Here is a 23,226-nt window from a genome sequence, read left to right as displayed (position 1 = left end):
GATTACTTTTTACACCACAAGGAAGCCTTCTACACCAGTGGCATAAGTGTTTGAACTTTGAAAGGAATTGCCGTATTTCCTCTATTAGGCGTCCGGCTTTCAATACACTCCGGCCACTGATTTTAATGTCGGTCATCCGCTCAGTCCAAAAATGGCTAGGCCTCTGATAGACACGGGGTTATTGTTAAAGACCGTTTCCTGCAAAATGTACCCTTCGTATGACTAGACTTTGCAGTAAAATGAAATAGACGCATGGTCGACGGCTTGCACAGAATTAATAGACGCCCAAACATCTAATAGAGGAAATATGGTACTTTGAAATATTCTCTGCATCCATCTCCATCACTCCATCATGGTTAGTCTCCAGACGTTTCAGGCACCCCTCTATATCACGGAAAGCTGACTCGACAGTGACCTGGCTCGTCGTGTCTCATCATAGACCATGATGTAGATTGAGCTCGCGCTATCAACCACATGTTTATCTGGACCAGGCTTCTTTGTAGTCCTCTATGGGGACTTATGAAACAAATCTGTATCCAAATTTCACTCTCAACGTGATGAAAAGCTTTGATTACCTCTTGTGATGGTATTATAGACAGTATTTCAGCCGGGGGTACATATCAGCAAAGTTATTGGTCATACGACGACGACTTTAACAGATATTGCTTTATTTCAGGTTGGAAAATACGTACACACAGATCATGTTTGATGGGACAAATCGATAATTATCAAGGTCAGAATATATTTCACTCAATGGGTGGGTGGGGATGGGGGTACTTTCAGAGTGGTATGTGCAACATTTGTGGTCAGAAATCGTGGTAAGAAAGGCGTAACATTACTGTCGAGATGGTTTCATTCAAACGTGTGCGCATGATGAAGTGAAAGATGCGCTCGTAAAAAAACATTTCCAAACCACGATCTCCTGTGAAGATCTGTGAAAAATTTGTAGCATCAGCATGTCTCTTGAAATGGTTAAAGAATAAATGTGCGTGAATGTTGTTTCACGCCGCATGCAGTAATATCCTGGCTAAACGAGGAACAGGAACAGCGTTGTGCTGCATGAGGAAATAACTATTCGCGCCGTCAAGGTATGATGACACACAGGTGTCCCAATACAAACTACATACTATCAACCCCCTGACCTGGTTGTTCCAACGTATTCATTTCGTCTTAACTTCACTTCCTCTGAGACAAAGCGCAAACGCATTTGTTTCGAAATGAATGTCTACAATTGAGTCTTTTACTAATTATCACTTAAGTAGCAACACTCATGTTCCATTATCTAGAAACACTATCGGTCACACATTTTCGTATTTCCATTTATCTGCTGAATATACTTGCGTGACCAATTTGAAATAGCAACACTCAGATCGCCGTCCAGCTGCTGGTATATTCTAGGCATCGTCTGTCAAGTACATGTGTTTTTGTAAGTTAAAGTGTCTAATGTTCTCTATTGTTACCCCATGCAAAGTCGCCATTGTGTTTGATCGAGTGGTAATAAATTAACTCATTTAAGTGGTTGAAATTTGCAATTAGCATTAGAGCATTAAGTGTTATAATGGACTGCTAATTCAGCAGTCAATTAACTGGACAAAGGAACATCAATTTGCGTAAGTTGCTAATAACGCAGGTGTTAATTGACGTCTCATTGTTTTCTTTTCCTGGTTTATTACTGGATATACAAGTATATCACGTGCTTGGGGGTTGATATACGTCTTAATTGCCATTCGTTCAAGATGAGTTAATTGAACAATGCATGAAAGTGGCAGGTTCGATGGTTACTAGGGGACCCTAAAATCCCAGGACATAATTTGCAACTTGTCAGGGTGTTTATCTAATCAAGACTCCAAGATAGTGCGTGTAAGCTTGCGAATCTTTAACTATATAGTAATACTAGCATTTCTTCTCATCATACAAATCCGCTGATGTAAAATGTCGTTTTAGCCAAAGGTATGAAACTATGCTTCCTTTGAGCGTTTTTTTGTTTGTGTAAAAAAATATATGATTAATAAGCATTGAATCTAGTTTGCAAATATATACTTAAATTAAACTAATAAAATTGTATCAACAAAATAATAACTTGTTGAACAAATAAAGAAATAGAAAACATAGAATTAGAAAAACAAGGGAAGTAATCGCGTTTCAGGCTGAACCGATTCGTGCAAGGTGCCCGTCACGTGACATCAGGGAATTCTGGGAGAGAGCCATGTGTGACAAAAGGGAGAGATGAAATCCAATGTACGTCAAGTCTTCTGAAGAGTTCACGGGATTATTTTCCAGATCGGACCCTTTCGAGGTCCATGGGTGAGTTTATAAGTATAATGTGTATTCCTATCTGTCCACGTGACAGGGATTTACTATGACAAATGCTCTTGGACATCGAAAACAAAACTGACAACTTTGCGATGTTTTTAACTTTTCTAATCCACAAGCCAGCTTCCGGACCCGACTGCCAAGCTGGTTTCGAAAAATACTTAACTAAGAGTGATTTTATACGAGTTATACTGACGAACAGTTATGTGGTGAGTGGTGTAGATATACACAACTATGAAATGAGCTTGTTTAAAGGGAGTGTATTTAGTTTGTTTGTCTTGTCCATAAAAGGTAAATTATCCACTTGCAGAGTTTATTTTGCTGACGTTCTTTCCTAAAAGATTTTATTGACAGCCAAACCATCCAGCCTCGTTCAACTCATCACAGAAGATCATAGATTTATTTTCCCTATCATAAACAAAAATATTTTAGATGCCTTATTAATAGAGTTTTGGTCAAATCTGTAGCATGCCTCCATATTCTCCAGCACATGATTGAATGGGTATAGGTAATCCTCAAAATCATTACATTATGAAGCCTGACCATTCAGTCAATGGAAAGTTTGCAGCGGGAGAAAAATCTTCAATGTCCAATCAATAGAAAGTAACTCTCTGCACACAGAGTACGTTTTGTTCTGTGTAATATGTTTCTGCCGAAACTGCTTTATAGTGTCAATAAATATGATATTTCCACACCACTCACACAGATACAAATTCCAACATGAAAAGAGAATAAAGATAAAGTTTCTGTCAACTTCAGTGTATGCATGATCTGATAATTTGGTGCATGTATCTAAGCAGCTTTTACCAAGACTCCTGTAAAACTTGAAACCTGCAGAGGGTAGTAAAGTTGGACTCGTCCCAGCCCAAATTCATACCATAGTGCAGAGACACATGTTCAAATCTAACTAAGTGTAGAAATTACATAAGCATTAATCCACGATACACCGATAGACATGCAGAAAATGTTTATTAATTGTTGCAGTGTTCAGTGCATAAATAAATAAAACTCCACAACCTTTGTTGATTGAAGTAAAGCCTGTGGTGCTACCTGCAAGTATGAACCATCTTTCAGTCTAATGGTGATTGTTGTTGTTTCAGGATGAAGCTGACTTGGCAGTGATATGTGGTACAGGATGGGGGCAATTGTGTACCTGGCACTGACACTTTGTACCATATCCCTCGCAACAGGGAGGTGCAGGAGTGGGTCGGAGTTCTTCAACGAAGATACCCAAGCCTGTGAACAATGTTCAAAATGTCCACAGAACAAGATCATTAAGGAGCCATGCACAGACACTCAAGATGTACAGTGCAAGTCATTCACAGAATTCCGAAACTTCAACCAGATTGATACGGTCCAGTATACCAATGACCAAGAAGAGGAAGGTGCTTCTGACCCAGGTCATGACATTACCATCAAGGAAATACCTGCGATAACGAAGGACGAGGGAGAATACTGGAGAAACCTGGCTTTTGCCCTCATTGGAGTGTTGTGTGCGTTGATTGTCGTGGCAACCATTATAGTACTGTGTGCATGTCGAAAGTTACACGAAACAGCGGCTTTAAAACGGCCGGAAGAGGATGACTACGGTAGGTTCTGATGCAGATGTTGGTAGGGAGGGGATTAAACAGGAAATGAGTGATTCTTGATAACTAGGATTGAGACGTTACTAATGGTGGGATGATACACCAATGCATCAGTGGATCACAATTGTTAACTTCCCGATAAAAGTATTGTTCACAGTCACACATTAAGTAAAATGTATCGATTCTTACCTTAAATGCTTTATTGAAAAAAGTGTTACACCAAACGCTAATTACTAGTGAAAATGAGAAGTGAAAATGTAAATATTTTCATTCATTGCGCCGTACCTGACACTGCCAACTGCTAATCATTAGTAGTCCAGGTATTTGTTAATCCTGTCTATGAAAAAGATAGCTTACGCACTACAGATAAGAGCACATGCAAGTATCACAATATGTATCGGATCGTGAGCAAGGTTTCGTGATTTATATCAGATCGCACAGTTGATGTATTGTCCCAGCTCTAGATGTTACACATGATAATTTTTACTTCATGATTCCACTGTGGGAATTCCGGTCAGAATGTCTGCCATCACATGGCTGGAATATTGCTGAGAATGGGTATGTTGTAGAGAAAGAGATGAAATATGTGTGACTGTTATTACATACGTGGCTATCCAGTGAGAAGTATAGACGATGAGGGTTCTGGCTCTAAGGTAAGAACACCCTGTCTGGAGCATGCTTTTGCCCAAATCTAAGCTTCTGTCAGGGTCATTTTGGTGTTAAGTTTATGTGAATTATGTGATATCCAAAGATCATAGTATCATATCTCCATTCCGTTATGTATTGGAGAAGTCATGAGAATCTTTTGTTTCCATAACGGGAATCGACAAGCCCCGAAGGAATCAACAGATTCAAGTGATTTCCGCCGACTCAAACCATTTTATGGTTGATGTATCAATTCTCTTTAATATGTAGAATAATTGAGGATGTATTAGCAAGTGTTGCCTGCCCATCTGCAATGTGACCTGCCAGCATTCAGTCATTATAATTATTGAAAAATGGCCAAAACTATGAGACAAGTCACGTCTTGCTTCAGTTGAAATTATGCAAACAATTACTTTAGAATCTACAATGATTAATAATAAAACTGAATACATAAATAATCTTAAAATTATCTGCCAGATAGTTGGGCAGTTGGAGGAAAATGTCATGCAGCCCGACAGACCATGGATAGTCGGGCAGGCAGGCAGGCAGGCAGGCAGGCAGGCAGTTATTTCGGACACTGGTTCAGCCCCTAGTCATGTGGAAGATCTGTTAAAGCAGTGTACAGATACAGGGACATGATTGGCTCGCTCGTCCAAGGCGCCACAATTAGCTTGCAGAGTTGTGTCCCTTGGACACAGCATTAATCCATGATCGTGGGTTTGAATCCCAGTTTGCCCAGGTTTGTCAGTGCCATGCCTATGCTTGTGGGTTTCACCAAAGTGGTAAACGTTTGAGACCTACATCACTTTGGGCTTTCATAGTAAGCTGACATGCTGTGATATAAATCACATAACTGCAATATTGTTCAAAGCGGTATCAAGACCAACTCACTCACTGTACCGATGCACATGTTCCTGATAATCCCTGCATAGGAAGTTGCCAGATGATCTGCTACACCTGTTTCATGACATTTGGGTATTTTAACCATGTTAACTCGAAAACCTGTTTCCCGGTAAATATTTCAGAACTAAATGAATAGTGCTATACCCATCTGTGTCTGCTTGTGGCTCCCTCTCAGGGAAGCCATTCTTTTTAGCAAAACATAGCATTGAAAGAAAGGCCCTAATTTTTGAATCACGAATGAGTGACTGTTTAAGATACATTGGATGGGCACTGTTTGCTTTTCAACTGAAATCTATCGGTATTCGTGTTTGTTTGTCACACAAGCTTTCCTGAACATGCTGAATGTAACTGTCGGTAAGAGAATTTTGCAATCGACTGATACACAATCATTTTATAAAGTTATATCTTAAATTTTGTAATATAGGCTTTAGTTTTATTTCAATAGTGTTTTTATAGTTTTTGTTGAGTAATTGATAGGCTAGGATTTCATTTGTCTGCATATTTCAGTATATGTAATGCATTTTTTGTGCAAATATGCAGCTTATCTCAAGCTCTGATTTATTTACAATTTAGTTATGTGTCTCAATGTGCTGGCATTTATACCTATCTGGATACACTGACCACGGTACAGATCTTGATATGCTGGCCAAGACACAACATATCTCGATACAATAGCCATGGTAGTATCTTGGATACACTGACCGCGATACAGATCTTGATATGCTGGCCAAGAAACAACATATCTCGATACAATAGCCATGGTAGTATCTGGATACACTGACCGCGATACAGATCTTGATATGCTGGCCAAGACACAACATATCTCGATACAATAGCCATGGTAGTATCTTGGTACACAGACCGCAATACGTATCTTGATACACTAGTGGCCATATATCTTGATATGCCAGAATAACATCACAAGGACAATAAACTGAAAAGATTTCTTAATTCAAAGAATAAATTCAGCAACCACTTAAACTTGCGGTAGAAACTTCCCTCATATCTGTCCCCCAAATATGTATTTTGTATTGACATACAGGTCCTTGTGTATCATGCTTCCGGTCGAAGGTATCACAGTGTATCCGAGTTGTGTCGTTTCCCCCTGCACTGTCTGGTGAATTTGATTAACTAACAATGCTTTGAGAACTCTTTTAAATACTGTTAGCAACAGGATGGTCGGGTAGCCTAGTGGTTAAAGCGTTCGCTCGTTACGCTGAAGACCCGGGTTCGATTCCTGACATGGGTACAATGTGTGAAGCCCATTTCTGGTGTCCCTCGCCGTGATATTGCTGGAATATTGCTAAAAGCGGCGTAAAACAATACTCACTCACTCACTCACTCACTCACTCACTGTTAGCAACAAGTATCTTTCTGCCTTCTTCCTAATAGAAGATTAGGAAAGGAAAAGTCAGCTGTAGATGTGTATGTAGATGTAACTTTTCCGTGGTGAAATTGATATGCTAATTACAGCACACTTTGCAATATTTGACGGACAAGAAAGCTCAGGGTGGGGGTGTCATTAAACGAGTATTAACTAATATATTTTAGCCAATGTTTTGTCTTGTATTGTTATAAAAAAAAAGTGTTATTGTTTGATGAAAACTCACGGTGCACCGATGTATCGTTTCGCCCCTAGTGATAGCTACTATGGCAGAAAACCCTAGGACTCTTGTAGTTTCAACACATCTTTAGGCAGAGTCAGATATGACCACTGGTGTGCTAGCCTGTGACTACCAAAATTCAGGAAGGACCAGTTGTATTTTTCTCTAGGTCACACGTGACTTTGGGCCTTCCAGTCTCTGGGTGTCACTCAATGATGATCTTCAAATAACTTAAAATGTTAGGAAACTCTAGTAAGATTAAAAACTATAGTTGATATATTTAGGTCACATGTAACTTCAGGTCTTCAAGTCTCTGGGTATCGCTCAATGGCCTCCTTTAAATTTAGTTGTGACGTAAAACCACCAGTCCAAAATGAGCTGTGGACTATTGGATTTAACTTGTGTCTACCCCAGTAAAATGGGCAGTCTTTGAGATTAGTACAAGCTCGTCAGACAGTTAAGTAGAATTTAAAGCAACCTGTCTAGTGAAAAGAATCTTCCGTCTGTAAACTACCTTTTTAATATTGATACAAGTTTTGACCTGTGACTTGATTTCATCATATCACTATCTAGGTGATTAGCACCTCACAACTTTATACTTAAGCCACCCTGCCCCACCCCTTCATAGTACCCTCTGGGGGCCCTCTGCCCCACCCCTTCATAGTACCCTCGGGGGGCCCCCTGCCCCACCCCTTCATAGTACCCTCGGGGGGCCCCCTGCCCCACCCCTTCATAGTACCCTCGGGGGGCCCCCTGCCCCACCCCTTCATAGTACCCTCGGGGGGCCCCCTGCCCCACCCCTTCATAGTACCCTCGGGGGGCCCCCTGCCCAACCCCTTCATAGTACCCTCTGGGGGCCCCCTGCCCCACCCCTTCATAGTACCCTCTGGGGGCCCCCTGCCCCCCCCCCCCCCCCTTCATAGTACCCTCGGGGGGCCCCCTGCCCCACCCCTTCATAGTACCCTCGGGGGGCCCCCTGCCCCACCCCTTCATAGTACCCTCGGGGGGCCCCCTGCCCCACCCCTTCATAGTACCCTCGGGGGGCCCCCTGCCCCACCCCTTCATAGTACCCTCGGGGGGCCCCCTGCCCCCCCCCCCCTTCATAGTACCCTCGGGGGGCCCCCTGCCCCCCCCCCCCCTTCATAGTACCCTCGGGGGGCCCCCTGCCCCCCCCCTTCATAGTACCCTCGGGGGGCCCCCTGCATAGTTCTGTGTCCTGACATAATGCCTGCAGGATCCACTATTCAACAAACAATACCTGTTTCTAAAACTAGAGAATTCCATTCACACCAATTTGAAATGCCGCATGTCATCCGATACATCTTGAACTAAAACACACACACAAAAACATTACTTCTTTATTCATGGGGTAACCGTGACAATAGATTCAGTAACCGTTGAAATAACGGAGATCTGTTCCAGGGGGTGAGTTTGTAAAGGGAGCTGGCTATGCAAGTGATGGCTCCTGGGCTGGTACACAGACCCACTGATCCCCACTTCCTGTGGCCCCGAGGTAATCCCGCTTCAACACTGGCAATAATCTCATGGCTACATTGTCGGAATTCATGCAACTTTTTAAAGGATGACGTTAATTTTCGGTGTAGGTTTCATGCTAAGGGTATAAAGAAGTGATTCAGAGGAATTTGCAAGTTTAAACCGTTTTGTCTGGATTGTGCTTCAGTTAACTTCTTAAAGGCTGCACTGAGTTAATACTGACTTGCTGTGCTTAATTTGGGACAGAAATTGACACTTGTCCCCAAATCAGGTTGTCTAATATTGATGCTATCCAAAGGGCTGTTAGAATATCAGGAGTTTTGGGGATGTCCACATTTGTTACATATTGTCATTATTCAGGAACTTACCATATTCAACGTAATAAGCGCCCACAGCGATATTTGCTGATATATATATGCTAGTGAACAAGCCCAATTTGCATCCCTTCCGATTGATCAATGTACACAAGACTTATTTATTCGGTATAATATGCACAAGTATGTTATGTGCACCCTTATTTATGGGCAATTCAATTCTGGAAAAATATATCTGTCGTACATAAACATTTCAGGCTGTCAGCATAAACAACGAAATTTATCTTTCAACTATGTTTTATGTCACCAAAATAATATTCTAATAAGAGCCCCCTATTTCTAATTTCGAGAGTGCCCCGGGGGCTTATTACGTTGAATACGGTAAATGTTTTAGTTTAATTTTTACCCCTATTACGAAGAGACTTGATTCCATTTCAAAATTAAATTGAAGAAATGCTTATAGTGGTTGGCATGCTACTTTCAAATTGCTGGTATAAAGATTAGATTCGTGGAAGGAAGAACTCATGAAATGATTCTGGATACATCATTTGAATGGGTGCCAAACAGTCTGAAAATATCATTTCTAGAACCATTTTAACAAGTTTTTCAAAATTGAAATGAATGAATCGTGTGTCAATAGCTGCGCGCTGTTGCACTGATGAAATAAAATGTTTTATTGGAAATGACATTAAACTATTACCAGAAAAATGATATTCCATATCCCATAAAAAATATCTAACTAGGTATACTAGTATACTACTAGAAGTGACACAACGTGGCAAGTCAGATTAACGATGGTAATATGAAAGAATCTGGTGTTTTATTTAAAAAAATTGAGTAAAATATAATAAAATATTGACTTGCATCCACTTGTGACCGTCCAGGACTGTTTAAACACAGTGATATTTACAGTCAGAACTTCACAATAAATTATTCACCTGTGACATTTGACTGACCAATTAATTACAGGTAATGGCCAGAATGGCAGCACTGTTGTGACTGTGAAAAGAATGTACCCCTCACCCTGCTGATTCCATCAGTCACAGAAATGAGAGTATTCTTTGTTCAAATTTAGATGCAAATCGCAACAAAGAAAATTAAAACAAAGCCAGGATGGAGGCCAGCAGCTTCAACAAAAGACTTTCTTTTCGGTTGTGTCTGCTGTGTGGGTTGTTCTTGGCAAATAGCAGCTCTCGAGAATGTTGGTCTTGACTTGGAGCTTGCATTGGTTTAGAAGGCCCTCAGTGTGGTTTGTTTGTCAGCTTTGTTTTGTTACACAGTTGATGAAAAATCTGGTTAGGGTAAATCTCTCTTCAGGAGCAGTTTCCTGTTGTCGAGGGAATGAAAGCAACATGCTGTTTGTCCGCAATTTAACAGCCTTTGTACATGTCTCCATTTTGATTATAACAACTTTCAGAGGGCATCCAAGAGTTGAAACAAGTTGAACATACACATCTTGCCATGAATAACAGTGCAGTGCTGGGCTGTCTTTAATGTTAGAACTAGACTGGTGCAGCACATGCAAGTCCTGTGCTCTGTTACGACTTTGTAGTTAAGTGTTTGTATGAGGTATGTTTTTCATGTTTGTGGTAGGAATTATTGTAGATAAGGTGATCGAGATCCATTATGTATTGATACATGAAATGATAATTAATTATGATTAAGCCATAAAGCACTAAGCCAATTAAAACATGGTCTTGTTCTCATCATTTTAATAAAGTAATAATTGGTTAGGTACTAAGGTAGGAGTGAATATTAATTTTAATGTTGATTTCCCAACCACTACATCCTAGATTAATGTTTGTGCTCGACATGCAGTTGTTTATTGTAACATAATCAACAATGATTTAATGTTCCTATAATGTGCAAGTTGTGTTGAATCTCTGCATCTGTACGCAACAGTTGCTCACAGAAAAATATACATGAGTAGGAGAGAGAGTTAGGTTTGTGGCCTACAAATGGCAGCCCTGGTCTGTGAAATAGGAGTAGGTACCACGATTCATTAGATGAAAATGTTTTCATTGAATTTTTTTTTATTACCAACATTGGGCAATATTTAGAAATTGAAAGAAAGAAAATGACAATATTTGATCCACTCTTAATGTCAATCAACAGAACCTGTCAGATCCTTGACTTGGAGTATTGTTGTATGTCTTCCGTATTCAGCTGGGGTCAGCCAAATGAAAAGGCAAACATCAATTTGTAACAGCAGCTATTGCCCCCAAAGACATTCTGACTTTTTATTAATCGTTAATATAAAATAAGTTGAGGACCATATGAATCCTTCATATTACTGTAGTTAATCTGTCATGGCATACAGATTGTCCATAGTACTAAGAAACGATCTATTTTTTTAGTAGCAGATATTAATATTATGACAGGGATCGACACTATTTTCATTGATCAAATGCAAAGTGCTCCAAAGTGAAGAGCTGTTTGAAAAAGGTGTCTGACTCAACGGAAACGAGCATAATAGGACAACAGGAAATGGCCTTCGCTTCAAATTCTAGGTCAACAGTCGATGACCCTGAATTAATCTGACAAACTGCAGGGAGGGAACGGGGTGTGGCGATATTTATAGTCATGATGCAAGTGAGGGGTATTAGGATGACATTGTGAGAGCACGTGGTCTATTTGAACATGGAACATCTTGAAGTTATGAATTAGAAGCTTGTGCCAACAGGATTATATTTAATAATATTTATGTTATTAAATATTTAAAAACATATATAGAAATAGGTTTAATGGAAGTGTTGCCAAGTGGTAGAAGAGTTAGAGGAAATGTCACTTGTCCTGAACTTTGACTGTGTTGAACTGTGGGCTGATGTTAATGTCGAATGTGGTATTGGAACAGGATATTTATTCTGGTGTCCTGTGAAAGTGCTCACCGAATTCCAATCCTGAATTTGAACATGGCCACCATGGCAGCCATGTAGACATAATACACTTGTAACACCATGGCAGCTATGTAGACATAATACACTTGTAACACCATGGCAGCCATGTAGACATAATTCACTTGTAACACCATGGCAGCCATGTAGATATAATACACTTGTAACACCATGGCAGCCATGTAGACATAATACACTTGTAACACCATGGCAGCCATGTAGACATAATACACTTGTAACACCATGGCAGCCATGTAGACATAATACACTTGTAACACCATGGCAGCTATGTAGACATAATACACTTGTAACACCATGGCAGCCATGTAGACATAATACACTTGTAACACCATGGCAGCCATGTAGATATGATACACTTGTAACACCATGGCAGCCATGTAGACATAATACACTTGTAACACCATGGCAGCTATGTAGACATAATACACTTGTAACACCATGGCCCATGCTTCAGATGCCCACTGTACGGGAGGTCAAGCTCAGTGACCTGATTGTGGCATTGTACACGAAGGCATGGAATGTTGCTCCCGATATCAGTCACTGGTCTGTCTGGTCCAGACTTGATATTTACAGACCTACGTCATATAGCTGAAATGTGACAATCAACACTACATGCTGCAGGTGCCCTTTACTAAATTCTGCAGGTGCCCTTTACTACATTTGCAAGTGCCCTTTACTACAGTTTGCAGATGCCCTTTACTACATTCTGCAGGTGCCCTTTACTACAGTTTGCAGATGCCCTTTAGTACATTCTGCAGGTGCCCTTTACTGCATTCTGCAGGTGCCCTTTACTACATTGTGCATCTGCCCTTTACTACAGTTTGCAGGTGTCCTTTACTACATTTTGCAGGTGCCCTTTACTGCATTCTGCAGGTGCCCTTTACTACATTTTGCAGGTGCCCTTTACTGCATTTTGCAGGTGCCCTTTACTGCATTTTGCAGGTGCCCTTTACTGCATTCTGCAGGTGCCCTTTACTACATTTTGCAGGTGCCCTTTACTGCATTTTGCAGGTGCCCTTTACTGCATTTTGCAGGTGCCCTTTATTACATTTTGCAGGTGGCCTTTACTACATTTTGCAGGTGCCCTTTACTACATTTTGCAGGTGCCCTTTACTATAGTTTGCAGGTGGCCTTTACTACATTTTGCAGGTGGCCTTTACTGCATTCTGCAGGTGCCCTTTACTACAGTTTGCAGGTGCCCTTTATTGCATCCTGCAGGTGCCCTTTACAGAATTCTGCAGGTGCCCTTTACCTACTACAGTTGGCAGGTGCCCCTTACTACATTTTGCAGGTGCCCTACATTTCACAAACCAAAATGAAGATGTTCTGTTAGTATGTTGCTCTGTACCTGCTGAACTGACCATGTGATGTGTGTTGCTGTGTTTCAGATGACACAGACAGTGGGTATGTGGTGATACGGCAGATCAGACAGCTGCCGTTGCCAAGCAACTCACGATCTACATCCGAACAGGCTGCATCGTCGTTCCAGTCCTCTCGACATCAGAAAATGCCCTGGCTGTATCGGCCAAAGAGACGATTACTCAATGAATATGTTGATGATGTTTTTGAATCGGAAGACAGTGCAGGTTCACGGGCAAGCCGGAAACTGCCGTTAACTGTTATTCCAGAACGTGAGAGCGAGGGAAACAGCTCGGGCAGCTACAGCGTCTAGCTCAAGACTGCGCTGCGGCGTCCGCGTCTACAAAACAAATGTGGTGGTTCCCATTACATCATCAAAATTCAATATTTATGTTACAGCGACAAATTAATTATTTGTTTGTCCTTTGTTTTGATCAAATGTAGGAACTTGGTTATTTGTTGTTGTCATTGTTTGTTGTTTTCATAAATTGGAATTATTTTCAAAATTGCTTCTCTCAATTGGTGAATGCATTTTGTAGTTGTCCCAGCCGATACTGAACATGGAAGATTTATCAATAGACACTTCGGGTTACAGAGTCAAGCTTGGTTTTACGGGGGAAAACAGCTTTTGTAATACCAATCCTCCACAGAGCCCTGAATATAGAGGTATTAAGTCATGCATAGGGACAATCAATTCTGCTTCATTTAGACCCAATTACAATACAAGGATAGTGCGTGTAGTGTTGGGGGCATGTGGAGGGTTGCCTCCCTTCCGTATGCCAGGATCTGTTGTGACTAGATGCATGCTCTATCAGCAGCAAACATCTGGTCTGTGACATTTTGGCTTTCCTCCAAACTATTGCTGAAATACTGTTGGAAGCAGGTTCGAACCTAGTCCATCTTCTCATCAAGTGGATTTTTTATCTGACGCTTGTGTATCAGTTGGATTGTCCATTATTTAGAAAGTTGAAAAAGCTGAAAAAAATGTTGATTAGCCAAAATTGTTTGGTTGTGTAATTGGAACCAAAGCATTTATTTGGACTGCTATGTTATTGATACTACGTCATGCATGGTTACTATAGCATGTGGTATATTTGAAACTTAAAATTGTGTATTTGTGGAAAATGTATATCAACATATACCAAGAAAGTTGAGTTTTTGTATTGTTTATCCGAAGGATAACAATATGAACTTATATTTTGTTGTCACTAGTACTGTGGGAAGACCCATTCTGATGTTGGGTTATTTCAAAACCAAAGTTGTAATTATGATACGGTTTTCAGGGTGTTTATACCCAAGCTTCCACATATCCGACTGACTACAGCATTAAACTGTCTTCCATCATGATAAAAGAGCATGTGTCTATTTTCAGTAAGTAATAGTGTTGGAAAAATGTGAAATTGAGATTCTATAGTGCATGCATTTCTGCTGAAGATAGATGCTGTGGTATGTGTTAATATCTTAACATCACGTGAAACATTACGTGAAATTTAATAAATAAGAATGTTTGCTAGGCTGCAGTTCCAGCCACGTTTAGGGGTATATGGCTACAAAATTATAATAGTCTTGATTCTCAGGCACTGCCCGCATCATCATAAAGTTCGCCGCACATTTCGTTTTTATTTCCATTTTAAAAACAACAACCAAAACAATCCTTAAATATTGTCTAACTTTAGTCATATATTCCAGTATTTTACTCATCAAGGAATACATTTATGTAAGTAGGCCCTTTCCCAAAGTTGATGGTACACAACTGTTTATTTGGTTACACAACTGTTTAATTGGTTACATACTAGTTTGAACCCCTACCACCACCCCAAAAAAAAGGTACCGCCCGCCCGCTCTATATTTTCAAAAACATGCTTTTGTGTTCACTGAATAGTCCTGCTAAATGTGTGTGTGCTGCCAAATTATGAAAGTACTATTGCATGGACAACTATTCATAACTTATTGTAATTATTATTACTTGCATTTAAATCTTGAATCTCAAATCTCAAAGTGCATTTTGAGAATGTCTGTTGTTGTTTTAGCTCTTGCCGTAGAAAGAAATCAGTGTTCCATGTGTCATGTTAAACTTTGTCGTGATTATTTCGTACTTTGAAGGTGTTGGGAAACCGGCATCTAATACAACATGAATGGGGTCATGGGTTACCCGTTGTTACTGGTTACGGTGTGGAACCAACATGTTATTTGTTCAGAGTTGTGTTCTACTTGTCATAAATTCAACATTACAAGATAATCAGAGAACTAGAGGGGCACCATCTTCAGCTTTGTGTCTCTAGTCACCCACTTTACTAAAAAGTAAAATAAAAAAACCCAAAGGTTTTTCTCATAGACTTAAAATGAAATCTATCTGAATAAAAACTGTTGTTAATTAGTTTTTTTATTTATTATTTATTTGGCGATATCAAGAAAATCTTTCATTAAGTCTTCCAAGGAATTTAAAAAAAAAATTTGTGGCAAATTCAGTGACAAGTGTTAGCTCTTGTTATCTTAAGAAAAATGGTTACTGTCATGACGGACCGATTATGTATGGTGATGTGAAACATGAGATATTGACTATGTTGCCCCTTTGGTGCTCACTAAGAATCAAAGAGCATTTAATCAACATTGGAACCAGATCCAGTCAACATGATAGTGTCAGATAAAACTGTTAACATTTCTCTTGGGCTGTATTTAAGAAAAATGTTTCTCAGGCAAATTTTTCTCAAAAGTGAGGATGGAGCTATGACTTTATTTTTTTAAGTTAATATTTTAACAAAAGAGATACAGAACACTTTTTGGTTTTACCACCAAGAATACAGCAATACAAACTGGCCATAGATTTAACACAGCTCTTTAATACAATGTATGGTTAACAGAGTATGTTTCACATGACAAATTTTAAAAAAAATTGGCCAATATAAATGACGCACTTGCATCGGCGTTAAGTGACATGCGGATGCCTGAGACATATTTTTTTTAACCAGCGTTAATACATTGCTCATTCCTCTGTTTGTATTGTCGTTTTGATTAATCTCATAAATCTGTCAATCATCAAGTGTGAATTTGTCTTCAGCTAGAGTTTGATGTTTTCTGTGGTTGACAGGTGGGAGGAAAGATTTCATATATAACAGCTCTTGTTTGTTTGATAAGGGTGTTTATTGGTTAATTTGAACCTGCCTATGCTATTCAATGCATTGTTTTCAAATATTCTTGATGTACAACTTGGCAAAGAGAGCTAGGCTTGGAGAACGATCTTGGCGCTACATATTTCGTATATCTGTTAGTGTCGAGCAATCCCAAATCTTTTCTCTTTTACTGTCTCTTTATATGGTCTCTAGGTGAACCAACAAACAATTGCACAAAAATAACGAACAATCAAAATGAAGGATCATGAAAATTTGGGGAATATTTTTTATTGTGTACTCAGTCTTCACTACAAAAAAATAGCCCCCCAAAATTCATGATCCCAATTTTCTGATTGGGAGTCTGAGCTATTTCATACTGTGACCAACCAAGGACACTAAGTTGTAACACCTAGAATATCCCTATCGAGGGGTGAGTAGTATGTGGGGTGATGCTCTGTGACACGTCCGCTCCCCTGTCCTAACTGTCCGTTGTTTTGTTGCTTGTCCGGAGTCTGTGGCCTGGTGGCTCTGCCAGGAAGTGGGCCAGCGTGGAACATTGTGTACATAACGCGCATGGTGAAATGGCTGCTTCTTCATACTATTTAACGTGAGCCAAACCACCGCCGTAGCAGATAATAAATAGAAATCAGTTATCAAATATCTGTCTTGTTGTCATTTCATTATTGTTTAGCACTGCACTCATAAATATTCCCTCCAGTGAAGATCCAAGTCAGAATAGGTCTTCAGCAACCCATGCTTGCTGTAAAAGGCGGACTATGCTTGTCGTAAGAGGCGACTATTAGGATTGGGTGGTCAGACTGGCTGACTTGCTTTGTGCATTTTCGTGGATCGATGCTCATCGTGTCAATCACTGGATTGTCTGGTCCAGACTTGATTATGTACACACCACTGTCATATAGCTGGAATATTGCGGAGTGCAGCGTTAAACAACAAACAAACATAAATATTCCTGCTTTATGACCTGTATCTTATCCCTTCTGGACCAGACAAACCAGTGACTGATATTATGAGCTACGTCCCAGAGTGTTGTGTACATAAATTCAACCAAGTCACTGATCTGGACCACTATTTGGTCACTAAGCTGCTCTAAGATAAACTACATTCAACATTGTGTCAAACCAAATTCAATATCAAACCGGCCAGCACGTTATGAAAAAGATACGTTTTTCTCTGATTTGCTCATATAAAATGTATTGTTTGCCCGATATTCTGAAAAAATGTTTTTAAAAAATGTAAATTGTTCAGCTCCTTTCACCAAATGTTTCTTTGAAGCGGTGACCGAAATATATATCCTGTCTATCCAAGCCCCCCCATATTGCTCTACTTAGTTTCAGGAGCCCAGTCCATCAAGTAGTTATGGAGGAGAGGAAGTCAGAGATGGGCCAAGCACATCACACCTTCTGGTTCCTACATATCCAAGCTGTCATGGGCAGGAGGAAGGCCAGGCCAGGCCACACATTCGGACATTTTACTGGTGCTTCATTGGATTCACACCGCCAGTCACAGACGCTATCAATGACTCATTTAAGCATTGGGAAATCTGACAAAGCCAGAGTCAATCCCTCACATGTGAACTTGTATGGTATAATCTTCCGAGATGGAGGGAGGGAGATTAAATCTCTTGAGGAAATAGGACAACAGTCAATTTGAACAAATTAAAAACACAGTTGGCACAGTTTTGTGTTTCCCAGGATAGGTCTTCAGCAACCCATGCTTGCTGTAAAAGGCAACTGCTTCTCATAAGAGGCGACGAACGGGATCAGGTGGTCAGGCTCACTGACTTGGTTGATGTATGTCATAATATCCCAATTGCGTGGATCGATGCTCGTGATGTAATCACTGGAGTGTCTGGTTCAGACTCGATTATTTACAGATTACCGTCATTTAGCTGCAATTTTGCTGAGTGCGGCGTTAAACAAATATGAAGACGAGTACCAGTAATATAAGGGGAGACAACTCGTTTTCAATAGAAGCAAGGATAAATTCATTTATTTCCTCTCAATATGAAATATTTGTACATAGTTATACAGCTATCTTCAATAGTCCTACATATGCATGTATATATAACAAAGTAAGATGGCAACATTGTGGAATTTTAAAACAAACTCTGGGAAATAATGCCGGGCCTGGTTGATACGAGTTTGGCAGTATATAGTTGGTTAATATTCGTCATAATCAGAGTTAAGACAATGGTAGATCCTAATGTTAACAGAAGTACAGCAGTCTCTATGACTAATGCAGTTCTGCAACAAGTGACTTTCTAGCAAATTCACATTATAATTGCAAGAGATAAGCAAATAACTAGACCTCTGTAAGCTACAAACGATACATTGTTATCACTGTAAAAGTCATTACCAACACATTTTGTAATACTTCAATCCATGGTAAACAAATATTTTCTTCACTCCTACTCTTCATGTAGTGAATTACACCTAACAACATAATAATACTCAATGTTCAGTCTGGACCTGCTAGCTTAGTCATGACACCCAAAATATACTCCACAAAAGAAGTTAAGGACCACCCAATTCTTTCATATTACTATAGTTAATCTGTCATGACATGACTATAGTAATCATAGAGAAACAGGTGGTCCTTAACTTCCTTTGAGCAGTATATGCACACACTGACCAGCTTGTACTGCATGCATGTTATGCTATTGTTACACCCTGAATGTAAAATCCAGATTATGAGTGAGTGAGTTGGGTGTAACACCTCTTTTAACATTATTCCAGTTATATCACAGCATGTCAGCTTAATGTGGGAGGAAAGCCCGAAGTGATGCAGGTCTCAGCCGTTAACCACTTCGGTGAAACCCACGAGCATTGGTATGGTGCTGACAAACTTAGAAACATCAGGGCAAATCGGGATGCAAACCACAATCATAGGTTTCTGGCATACCCAAGGGACGCAACTCTGCACAGCGAATCGCCGGGCGCCTTAGACGATTGGGCCACCTTTGCAGAAGTCTGATTACTTGAACTCAAAACATTCTCCAGACAAGGGAAGATATGTTCATCATGGCTATCACATTAACCTTGGTTGCAGAGAGTCGTTGGATGGGTGACTGTGTTCCGCTTCTTTACTCCCAAGAGTTTAGTTTTGGGCTTCGGTCCTGCCCAACACTGAAGCACATGTGGGGACTCCTTAGGCAGATGACTTTGTTGGAAATGTGCCTCTGATCACCCAGAATGGATTGGGTACCCGGTAGGATGAGATGTTAATGCGACTGTAAACCTTCTTGCCCCTCACAGGCAGCTTGGGTTCCCCAGAGAGCTGAGGATGCTAATCAAGGGCACACTGATCCACTGACAGGTGTTAAAGTATGATCTATCATGGTCTGAGCACACTTTACCAGGTATAAATTAGAAAATGTCCAATACAAATTCATAACTTAGTTTACAATCTAATTTAAAAGACTTGTCTTGTAATAACATACTTCCACAGGAAATGGCTTAAATGCTGCAGTGGAGAATAGTGTCACATGGCTGATAATGCACTGTATATAAACACTCACTCACATTTCAAGGCATATGTAATGAAAGACATATGGATTAAAACTATACTTGACAATGATCTTATTGTTCCAACATATATATATTGTTTGTATATATGTACAGTCAATAGATATTGCGGTGTACAAACTGAACAGAACACAACAATATATTTGTACACAACGCTGAACACATTGTATACAGCAACAATTGCATTGTAAGCAGTGATGATTACATTGTATACATTGACGATTACATTGTATACAGCGACGATTACATGGTATACAGTGATAACCCCATTGTATACAGCAATGATTACATTGTATACAGTGATGATTACATTGTATACAGTGATAACCCCATTATATACAGAGATAATTTCATTGTATACAGTGACGATTACATGGTATACAGTGATAACCCCATTGTATACAGCGACGATTACATTGTATACAGTGATGATTACATTGTATACAGCAACGATTACATTGTATACAGTGACAATTACATGGTAAACAGTTATAACCCCTATTGTATACAGCGAAGATTACATTGTATACAGCGATGATTACATTGTATACAGCGACGATTACCTTGTACACAGTGACAATTACATTGTATACATCGATGATTACATTGTATACAGTAACGATTACATTGTATACACTGATAACCCCCATTGTATACATCGATGATTACATTGTATACAGTGACGATGACATGGTATACAGTAATAACCCCCATTGTACACAGTGACGATAAGAGTGATGACTGAGTATATAGTAATGATTACATGCTATATAGTGACAATTACATTGTATACAGTGATGATTACATTGTATACACTGATAACCCCCATTGTATACAGCAACGATTACTTCATAAAGAGCGATGACCGAGTATACAGTAATGATTACATGGTATTTAGTGATAACCCCCATTGTATAAAGCGACGATTACTTCATAAAGAGTGATGACCGAGTATATAGTAATGATTACATTGTATACAGTGACGATTACTTCATAAAGAGTGATGACCAAGTATATAGTAATTATTACATTGTATACAGTGATGATTACTTCATAAAGAGTGATGACCAAGTATATAGTAATTATTACATTGTATACAGTGATGATTACTTCATAAAGAGTGATGACCAAGTGTATAGTAATTATTACATTGTATACAGTGATGATTACTTCATAAAGAGTGATGACCAAGTATATAGTAATTATTACATTGTATACAGTGATGATTACTTCATAAAGAGTGATGACCAAGTATATAGTAATTATTACATTGTATACAGTGATGATTACTTCATAAAGAGTGATGACCAAGTATATAGTAATGATTATATTGTATACAGTGACGATTACTTCATAAAGAGTGATGACCGAGTATATAGTAATGATTACATTGTATACAGTGACGATTACTTCATAAAGAGTGATCTAGACATATCTCACCATGGTAAAGGGACATAACTCTGCATGGCAAAGGGACGTAACTCTGCATGACAAAGGGATGTAACTCTGCAGGACAGAGGGACATAACTCTTTATGGCAAAGGGATGTAACTCTGTGTGGCAAAGGGACAGAACAATGCATGGCAAAGGGACAATGACACATAATTGTATGGCACACCTTGGCGCCTTAGATCACAAGGTCATCTATCACCCTTATCATGTAATCATAACATGACATGCTGACTGAGATACAGAATACAACAGAGGCAGAAAGTCTCACAGCTTTGCATCCCAAATTAATCCAACAGATGCAATCAATGCAAACACTTTCAAGATGAAAATGTATAACATACAAAAACATTAATATACAATCATTATTCAGATAATATTGTTCAATGGTGAATGGATATGAATAGTTCTTAGACCCCTAATGGTCCTATAAGATGATATAGTGTTAAATGAATATGAACATATTTCAGACATACCAGAGCTAGATGATATACAGATGGAGAAAATTTAATATTTTAATAACCACACTATACACTCTTGACTGGTATGTACAATGAGATGTTTGGCCGTAATAACCACACTATGCATTCTTGACCGGTATGTACAATGAGATATTTGGCCATAATAACCACACTATGCACTCTTGACCAGTATGTACAATAAGTTACTTGGTCGTAACAACCACAAAATACATTCTTGACACGTATGTACTGTGAGATATATTTTCCTTAGCAACTGTAATCTCTAGGGTCATAACACATACTATGTGGCCAACAAAATCCTCGAAAGGAAGTAACTCCATAAAAAATTTGATAGGTTTCAATTTTATACAAAACAATCAAAATACATTCAACTGAACAGGGGAGTAAGGCAAGTTTGATGTCTTCAACTAGAGGACAATCATGTTTCACCGTAACACATATTTGTTCAGCAGAAGGAGATACTATGTCTCTTTGATCCCATCTTGGTTGCTTCAACCAGACCCATCCACCAACACAAGTTCCTCTGTCACGCCGGGTCAGCAGGGGGCTGAACTAATATCAACAGGTCATCCTAATAGACTGGGAACAAATCATACCTAATTCATTTAGTTTGCCAACTCAGGTTTATACTGAAATACTTGGAAAACTCATAATTGGACTTTTATAATATTACGCAAAATGGCAACCAAATCAAATGAAGACGTCCTGTGTAGAAGCAAGGGAATCAAACAACGATGTCATGGTTCGGTTGCAATCTCAATCGAAGTGTTTCAAGGTGGACTTGAGTGCGTGAGTGAGTGAGTATGGTTTTTACGCTGCTTTTAGCAATATTCCAGGAATATCACGGCGGGGGACACCAGAAATGGGCTTCACACATTGTACCCATGTCGGGAATCGAACCCGGGTCTTCGGCGTGGCGAGCGAACGCTTTAACCACTAGGCTAACCGTCCGCCCCTAAAGCGGACTTGAGAACAAAACCACATCATGTCTGATGTTTGAATCCTGATCCTGCGTCTCCATTGTGTGTCAGTAGATACCAACAGGAACTTATCAGTGGAGGATTCCACTCATGATGAAATAATACCTCACTGATTACAGTGGGTCTCCATCGTGTGTCAGTAGATACCAATAGGAACTTATCAGTGGAGGATTCCACTCATGATGAAATAATACCTCACTGATTACAGTGGGTCTCCATTGTGTGTCAGTAGATACCAATAGGAACTTATCAGTGGAGGATTCCACTCACGATGAAATAATACCTCACTCATTACAGTGGGTCTCTTGATGCAGAATTACAGAAAAAACCTTGGAGCAACTAACAAGTTCAAAATATACGTCATGCGGGTCATTTAACAAAAATAAGTAACTAACCCAACAGCTAACCTGTAGTTTCTTGTAGGTTATTCTCAAAATTATCCATGTTAATTTGGAAAATGTAAAACAATGTTGGTTTGTCAGTCAAAAAGAAGTGAACATGTTGTTTCTTGTAAGTTATTCTCAAAAT

The 23,226-nt window shown here is 39.5% G+C and overlaps 1 protein-coding gene across 1 annotated transcript; it reads left to right on the top strand.

Annotated features, from left to right (window-relative positions):
* The first annotated feature begins 2,192 nt into the window (after positions 1–2,192).
* Positions 2,193–16,901, top strand: LOC139466837 (uncharacterized). The gene is made up of 3 exons (XM_071248548.1): positions 2,193–2,304; positions 3,414–3,902; positions 13,163–16,901. The coding sequence occupies exons 2-3, from the start codon at positions 3,437–3,439 to the stop codon at positions 13,444–13,446; spliced, it is 750 nt and encodes a 249-aa protein (XP_071104649.1). The 5' UTR covers positions 2,193–2,304; positions 3,414–3,436; the 3' UTR covers positions 13,447–16,901.
* The last annotated feature ends 6,325 nt before the right edge of the window (positions 16,902–23,226 follow it).

Source organism: Haliotis cracherodii, unplaced genomic scaffold, assembly GCF_022045235.1.
Source record: "Haliotis cracherodii isolate W230 unplaced genomic scaffold, xgHalCrac1.p SCAF_19, whole genome shotgun sequence".
NCBI classification, from domain to species: domain Eukaryota; kingdom Metazoa; phylum Mollusca; class Gastropoda; order Lepetellida; family Haliotidae; genus Haliotis; species Haliotis cracherodii.
Note: the sequence above shows the minus strand (reverse complement) of the source record. Positions and strands in the feature narration are given on the sequence as shown.